General features: G+C 38.4%; 1 protein-coding gene across 1 annotated transcript in view; it reads right to left on the bottom strand.

Moving 5' to 3' along the window:
- Window positions 1–218: 218 nt before the first annotated feature.
- LOC136871865 (sodium-coupled neutral amino acid transporter 7) overlaps window positions 219–8,806 on the bottom strand; it is a 30,587-nt gene continuing 21,999 nt past the window's right edge. The window contains exons 5-6 of the mRNA XM_067145508.2: window positions 5,096–5,295; window positions 219–642 (exon numbers count right to left, since the gene is read on the bottom strand). Coding sequence (XP_067001609.2) covers window positions 458–642; window positions 5,096–5,295 — 385 coding nt within the window. The 3' untranslated portion in view covers window positions 219–457. The remainder of the gene's footprint in view (window positions 643–5,095; window positions 5,296–8,806) is intronic.

Below are 8,806 nucleotides of genomic sequence, written 5' to 3'. Positions count from 1 at the left end.
GTATCAATACAGTTAGCAGGACTTTTTATTTCTCATTTCCATGCAGGACTTCAAACAGAAAAGAAAACTTATTACAGAAATTACATTTATAAGAATTACACAACTGCATGGAAATGAGAAATAAAAACTAGAACCAGCATGAACAGTAGGAATGCATGTTATAACTAGGCACTTAAAGTGTTAACATAATATCAAAAGTGAAAATAATACTTCCCCGGGACTGATCATGGAAGTCTTCAAGGACTACAAGAAAATGTAATGAAAAATGACATTATAAAGATTTAAAATAGTACTCTGTAGTACTAGCAGTTAATAAATGGTTAAAAATGGCAATGTTTGCAGAAGTTAAAAACAGCTTTTTCTCCATGGATTTCTTTGCCCAAATTTTTCTTCTACATATGAAGATAGAGAAATAAAAAAATTTCTCTAGAGTTCACAACAGTCAGCAAGTCAAATGTTATATACAAATTTGATTCATAGAATGAGATTTCCGAGAGAATCTTTCAGATCCTTGCACTAATACAACACCAAAGATGAAAGTACCAACTAAAATAAACAAAAATGAAGCAAAAATAGCAAATCTGTCCTTGTTTAGGAGTAAATATGGATCTTTGTGAAGAGTTGATTGCAGTAGACAGATTCCTGAAATAAGAAACAAAGTTATATGATTTTAAAAAACACACACACACATTAGAGGATGGTTGCCTAGTTGTACTTCCTCTTAAAACAATAATCACCACCATCACCACCACCATACATACATACATTACAGAATGCTTCAGATACGTACAGCTCAGCAAGTTGGGTTGCCTAAAGTAACAGATGCTTTGGAGAAGTACATTTTTCAGTCCAAATACCTGATGTGCTGGCAATTCTGTTTTATCTTTGCAGTGGGATGATCTACTCTAAAGAAGAGAGTCTCAAATAATGGAATGATTAGAAACGTAAGTACAATTTTGTTACTGTGTAGTACCATGCTATCTATAAAATATGTTTACCTACCCTTCCCTCATGTACAATGATTTAAACCCCATCTAGTGAATTATATAAAGACTTGTCTGCTTCTAATAGGAACCTGCAGTATTCATCTTTAGTAAGAGTAGACCGTTCTGTTTCATAGGAAAAGCAGAAAGGTTATCAACACATTGGGAGCATGGACTGAAAATCTACTTCATTGCAGCACCTGTTACTTTAAGCAACCCAACTTACTACAATGTATGTATCTGAAGCATGTTGCACATACATTTTCATTGTACAGGATAATCCAATTATCTGATGAGTGTGTTTTAGAAATGCTAATTTTCATCATACTCAAACAATAACTCAAGGATATTATTTTGTTTCTTATAGTTTATGGGTTGCATATACCAGACGAGTTAGCCATGTGGTTAGGGACACGCAGCTGTGAGCTTGCATCCGGGAGATAGTGGGTTTGAACCCCAATGTCGGCAGTCCTGAAGATGGTTTTCCATGGCTTCCCATTTTCACAACAGGCAAATGGTGGGGTTGTACCTTAATTAAGGCCATGGCTGCTTCCTTCCCACTCCTAGACTTTCCTATCCCATTGTCACCATAAGACCTATATTTGTTGGTGTGACGTAAAACAAATTGTAAAAAAAGAAATTACATGTATTAGCATTTTGTTTTCACAACTGAGTTCCTGTTGCTGTGGTGAGTTACTGTTAGGCCTGATTCCAATCTGGGGCTCAAGATAGATGGTAGTTATTACAAGAGTGTACTTGATATCAATTTCCCTTTCTACCAGATGCTTTAAGAAACTCAGAAAACAGTTTAAATTACAGTAAGAAAATTTGGCAGTCAATGGATTAAGGTATTTCCTTACAAAATCATCCACAAGCATCATAATTATCTTTGGGAAATTAAATTGATCTGTAGACAGATGTTAATCCAAGGTGTGCAGATTGTCTTCTAAATTTTATCTTTTAATGTTCACCAGCAATAATAATCACAGGGGTAATGAAATAGTGTATGGCTTTTAGTGCCTGGAGTGTCTGAGGATAAGTTTGGCTCGCCAGATGCAGGTCTTTTGATTTGATGCTCATAGGCGGTCTACGCATTGTGATGAGGATGAAATGATGATGAAGACGACACATACACCCAGCCCCCATGCCAGCAGAATTAACCAGATATGGTTAAAATTCAAAATCTTGTTGGGAATCGAACCCAGGATACCTGTGACCAAAGACCAGCATGCTAACCATTTAGACATGGTCATAGAGGGATGATTTTTCGCATTAACGATAAACGTGACAAAAAATATTTTGAAGCGATTTTGTGATATCTTTACGAATCATATGTTTCTGGTTAAGAAAATATGGATATTATGTTTGCAAATTAAAGCGAATTAAAGCAATAAGGCCATTCTAAAGCCAACTTAAATTATTTTGCGATAAGCGCGATATTACAGCAAAATCTGTGGTGAATAACGAACTTGACATTTTGTTCCAAGATTATGTATGAAAAGAAAAGGAAGAGCGAACAAAGATTCATCAACAGGAAAGAAATATGTTATCATTAATGTTCTGGAAAATCTCTTTAACACGTTCCCTGCGGCAGTGAATTTCGATGAATTAATGTTACGTCGTATCGGCCCACCGGTGACCCGATGCTGCCTTTAGTTATTATCGGTTCGGGTCACCGGTGACCTGACGAATTTGACTTTGTTTTCTCCCTAGTATTAAATCCTAAACAATGCAAGTGCACTTGTTGTGTGCGTTATTGTTGAGGAGACATTCCAGCGTATTTACCTGTGCGACAGTGTTCCGATTCAACGATTGCGTGAAACAGAAATGACCCCGGAAGTAATTGGGTCACCGGTGGGCCGATCAAAACTAGCAGTATGCCTCGATCCTTCACTTCAATTGGAACACTATGTTGCCACTAGTTAACAGAAATTCGTAACTAGGACGTAGTTGCTTACTTCGCAATTATGGGAAATTCGCTCCGACGGATAAGAGTAACATGTTTCGAGGCACATGGTGACCCGAACCGCACAGAACATGATATAGGCCCACCCCAATGCTGTCCTAAGCCTCTTTCTTTTCCGTGCCACCGGTGTGTCAGAATGTGAAAGCTCCATACCTAAAAAGGACTTGAAATTGCTTGTAAATATTATGTACGGAAGATAGTAAATATGTCAATAACTATTCCAATAACTCCAATAACCTCTATTGGCTTTCCTAAGAGCAATGTAGAAAGCAGATATCAGAAAGGTGGTACTCCTTAAACAACAATCTACTATCTGCGGGCAGCAATACTCTATTCTTCATTCACCGTAACCGCGCTAAGCGATTCCCGCGTAAAAATATAGGTCAGACAACAATCGGAACTCAGGGTGACCCGAAGCGGTATGAATGGAAGATGAAAAAAACTTCCTTCGGGTCACCGGTGGGCCGATCAAAACTAGCAGTATGCCTCGATCCTTTGCTTCAATTGGAACACTATGTTGCCATTAGTTAACGGAAATTCGTAACCAGGACGTAGTTACTTACTTCGCAATTCTGGGAAGTTCACACCGACGGATAAGAGTAACATGTTTCGGGGCACATGGTGACCCGAACCGCACGGAACGTGTTAAGACATGGCATCAAAGAAAAGGGGTTGGCTCCAGGTTTCTTGCCAAACAAAATGTTTGGAATGTTGTTCTTGTGGTGGCTGGTAATCCCATCCCAGCCTGTCTCCTCATGGCATTGTGCAATCCTGGAATCCCTAATGACGTCTGCAAGCAGCACAATTAATTGACTGGTGTATTTCGGCTTCCTGGTCAGGTAAAACTAAGAAAGTGATCACAGATAGTAGCGAAGAGGGGTCACTCGACAAGTGTTACGGCGCACAGCAGAGCTAAACAGTTTGCGAGTGAAGGTTTATACGTTTCGGAAAGTAATATTTTAACGTGTAAATTTTGTAATGTTCGTATCGAGTGGGAGAAAAAAGATACTGTCTCAAAACATTGTTTTAAAAATAAGGAACATACAGAACATAAATTCAGCACTCCAACAGTGAAACTGCAGGCAACAATAGCACTCTCATTAGATATGCAAAAGAAAGCTAAGAGTGAAAAAATAGAATTTATTCACAAAACAACAGTGATGCTACTCAAAGCCAACATCCTGCTGGAGAAGGTAGACAAACCTGCAGTCTGGAAATGGCTTCAAAAGTATGTACCAGGTATATAATTTATACATCTACCATTCATATAAATAATTCAGAACCACAATAATGAAACCTTTATGATTAATTTTAGAATTTTATTAAAGCGAAATTAAAACGATACGGCAATATCTATTTCGCAAAATAATGCAAAAATTAGTGTCCTTCTCATGAAATCGTTCAAAAATTAATGTGAAAAAATCATGCCTCTAGACATGGAGCATCACAGGGGGTTGGTTAAATCAGGGGATTGTGCAGCTCATATGTTTTACGCTGATATTTTTATCAATAAACATTTTGTGAATGGCCTGCAAGAAATCATTGACAGTACGAGTTCTCCCTAAACCCTGCTGAAAAAAAAAAAGTAAATGCAAAATTAATGCAAAACTACAATCGCTCTCAGCTAATTCAGCAAAAAAAAAAAAAAATAGTATCTGAAAAATGTTTTTCACATGTATTGTACCTCCACTATTAACTGCCTCCTTAAAAAATGTGCCTAATATTCTGTCGCTGCTAACTGCACACCCTATTCCTAGTTTCTGATCATGAAGGGGATTATCATAAGAGAGATTTGATTTTTCAGCACTTCTCATCTCATCTCATCTCATCTCCTCTTTTCTCCCTCACACGAGACAAAATTCTGTTATATGATAAAATGCAGTCTTACTGTCTTACTGTGTGTCTTTTTATTTTATATTGTGTATTTATAATTTTATATCAATATACTTTATATTTTTGGGTTATTGAATGAATCACCTACATTTAAATTATTTCTTATGGAAAAACTTGCTTTGATGTACGAGTGCTCTGGAATACAAGCACATCTACAGAACAAATTATGCTTACAATCCAAAGCTTTATTGTAGTTAAATCTAAAGTAATAAATGCATGGCACATGCATTCTTAAAATATGTAGTTTATTTACCTGGAAACACAAAAATGAAGATCGCAGCAAGACTTCCTAGAATATCAATGACTACTCCAATGTCAGGGCTGACAATAGCTAGTACAAGAGATAGTAAGAACCAGAGAGTAGCAATGATAATTCGCCGCCTTTTTTCTGTCACTGCCACATCACTTTGATTGCGGTGAAACAGATTTGTCCACAGAACACTTACTGCTTCCCTGCAGAGGAATAAAGAAATATTAAAAACAGGAATCACTGAAGTCCAAAAAAAAAAAAAAAAAGTATCAGCAACTTGCTTAGAAGAGTTAGTGTCCTCAGAAGAGAAAAGAAATTTTTTTTTCCATTAATTACAAACAAATTAACTCAGCCTGGTCTTGAATAAAAAATGTAGTTTCCAATATCGTTACATGCCAGCCCTGTGATAGCCCCTTTTGGTACTTCCTGGAAGGGGCTAGTGATCAAGGGTTATGAATTTTATGTTGTTGGTCCTATTGAACTGAGATTACATATAAATTATAAACATAAAAGTTTTCCACCTATTCAATACATAGTTATATTTATACTGAGTGTATTTACATTACAGGGGACTAGTTTCAACCCTACTCAGGGTCGTCATCAGCCATATTTAAACAACACACAATATTTGACGAAATCCTAAAATATGTTTCTAATGAGCAGTAAGAACAGTATGAAATGAATATATAATTAGCACTATGATGTGTGGTTGAATTAGGCGAAATGCTATGGTGCTAAAAATGTTGCATATGAAAGTGAAATATTACGAGTGACAATAGGTGAGCAATATGTAATACAAGTACACAAATATGTTAAAAAGTCTGGGTATAGAAGTACAAATGAGATGCTGTATGTTGTGGATCAACTTGAGTCAAATTGTTTTTTAAACATATGGTGTTTCAGATAGAATTCAGTAGGTCCTGGCAATACATTACGGTTGTGGACCGAGTGTTATGGTACTAAGACTGAACACAATGTAACGTGACATTTATAATAAAAATATACAAGTATATACAAATGTTTGAGTAACAACTGTGTAGATGATACTCTCTAAAAGAATCTGTGAGGAGTTAATTATACACTGAATCAGCTTAAGCAGCTTGGTGTATTAGGTAATCAAGCTATGTTGATATGACTGCAGGGTTGATTGTTGGAACTGTGCAAACTGAATATGAAGTTTTAGAATTCTTCTGCAGTTGTAAGTAGACACTGCACGTGGTGATATGAACGGGTGGAACTCTTAGCTCATAGCGGAACAAATGGGACCTTGCACGGCAGTATGTGCAGCTTAGCTGGTAGTGTCACCAACAGAGCCCAAGGTATTCATACATGCACCCATATAATGAGCTGAATGAGTAACTATGCCAAAAAAATTATCAAATTGAATGTTATACTTACACAGGGTATCTGTAACACTTTGTGAGCACATGGCACCCATGGTTTTATCGAACACCACATCATCATCATCATCATCATCATCATCATCGTCATCATCATCATCACTGTCATATGCAGTTTCCAGATATTGGCCAGGTCTGCTTGGAACATAAGCCTCTCCATCTCCTCTTGTCTTCCCACCACTTCTCCCTCTTCACTCTTGCCCAGTCCTCTCCTCTTCTCTGCACACACTCTTCCACTCCTTTTATCCACCTGTCTCTTGGTCTTCCTCTTGATCCAGTTATCTCCATTTTTTGCACCCTCCTGGGTATCCTTTCCTCTGTCATTCTCTTCATGTGTCCATTCCATCATAAGTCTAGATCTCTCTATCCCGTTCTGTTGTGGCTCTTCTTTTACTGTAACTCTAACCTTCTCACTTCTCATCTTATCCATTCTTGTCACTCTTATCCTGCTTCTCAGAAATTTCATTTCACATGTCTGTATCTCTGTATCCTAGTCACAGCTCTCTGCCTTATTACTGAAGTTCCTGCTGCATATGTCAGAATAGGTGCATAGTATGTCCTGTATATCACTCTTTTGCTTCTCTGAGGGACATCCTTGGTCCAAACCAGGCTTCTGACACTTTTCAGGAATCCTCCTGCTTGTCTCCCATGCTTGATTATTTCCTTATCATTTCTTCCACTTTCCTATATGATACTTTGCAGGTACTGTACTTGAAACACTCTAACTTCTAAAGCTGTTTCCCTCCAAGCATTATCCCTTTCATAGGTCTCATGCATCTAACTGTTCCTGGATATCCTCTTCCACACTGGCAGCTAAATAAAGAAGGTCATTTGGGATCTCTGGGGATGATGTTTGAAGAGTAATTAACTTATGAAAAGCCAAGTCTCCACCAATGATCATGCTCAATTGGAAAGCCAGCATTTTTAGCTATAGCCTGACAATGTAATTTCCATTGTAGCAGACATTTTCACAGAGCTAGCATGTCTATCTTACCCCACTCCTCCTGATAGGCTTTCCAGAGGCCATTAATAGTGCATGGACGTCTATTTCCTAAGGCCCTTTTTTGGAGTCCAAATGCATATAAGTCCATAGGTGACCCATCGGGTGCCTTCACCAGAATGTCAGTAAAAAGAACTGCACATATTCCAGTTTCCATCTCCACTCTCCCTAAGAACAGACAAGTTGAACGAGAGGTATGGCTGGATGCTTTATCTTGATGTACCCATACCAGATTTATCACCCTTCCATACAGTGCTGGGATATCTGTGTTGTAAATGGGTGTTAAAACCTCTTGCTGATAGTATGTAGAGTTCACCTTCACATTATTAGAAACATAGCGAATGGTTAATTTGCCATTGTAGCAATATCCAGTGATGATCATGAAACCCCTTGGAAAACTTTCCTGGCATTCTTTATACAATGTTTGATTAAATTTTTTGTGTGTCTAGGGCGGTAATAAATCGAACGGGATTTGTTACAATCACTAAGGTACACATATGCTTCGTCTAATATCTCCACATTTTTCCATAAGTCTCCTGCCAGACAGCCTTCATACAGCTTTCTTGCATCAGAACGATGTTCCAAAACGTGACGAGGCAACAGCTTGTGAACTCAGTGCTTATGCAGCTTTTCTAATTGCAGGTCCCTGTTGATTATGGTGTTAACTGTTGAAACAGACTTTCCAACTTACATGCAACAGTCCTTTGGGGGACAAAGTTACCACCTGAGACAAGGGGCTTCACTTTCCTCACCACTTCTGGTGTACGCCTGGTGGCTGGTCATGGATTTGCCTGTTTTCCCCCCTCTGGAATTAAGCCCAGTCACCCTTTGCCTTTCTTATTCAGCAGAGTACTGATCCCATTCTTTGATAACAAGAAGTTATGCTTCTTGCTCATTCCTTGGATTGCAGAATAGCAATATTTAGCATTGGAAAGGACAGTTATGTAGCCCTCCCAGTAAGGGTCAATCCACTTTGGCATCATTGCAACTAATGTGTGTGTGTCTCTCTCTCTCACACACACACACACGCACACACGCACGCACGCACGCACGCACACACACACACACACACACACACAGTATTGACGTGAATCATTACTCCCTGTTTTGATATGCTCAAGTTGATAACAGCGCTGCTAGCAGCCTTCAAACTCATTGCCAGAGATCCCATATGACCTTCTGTACACATCCTATCCGTTCCTCTTTTCCAAAGGACAGAACAACTCACTAAACCATAGTTCGTTCCCCCCCCCCCCCCCCCCCGAATTGTCCATAAGTTCACTGCAAAGAACAAACAGTTTATTTCAATCTTGA

The sequence above is a fragment of the Anabrus simplex genome, chromosome 4 (genome assembly GCF_040414725.1).
Source record: "Anabrus simplex isolate iqAnaSimp1 chromosome 4, ASM4041472v1, whole genome shotgun sequence".
Lineage (NCBI taxonomy): Eukaryota > Metazoa > Arthropoda > Insecta > Orthoptera > Tettigoniidae > Anabrus > Anabrus simplex.
This window is presented reverse-complemented; position numbering and strand designations above follow the sequence as displayed.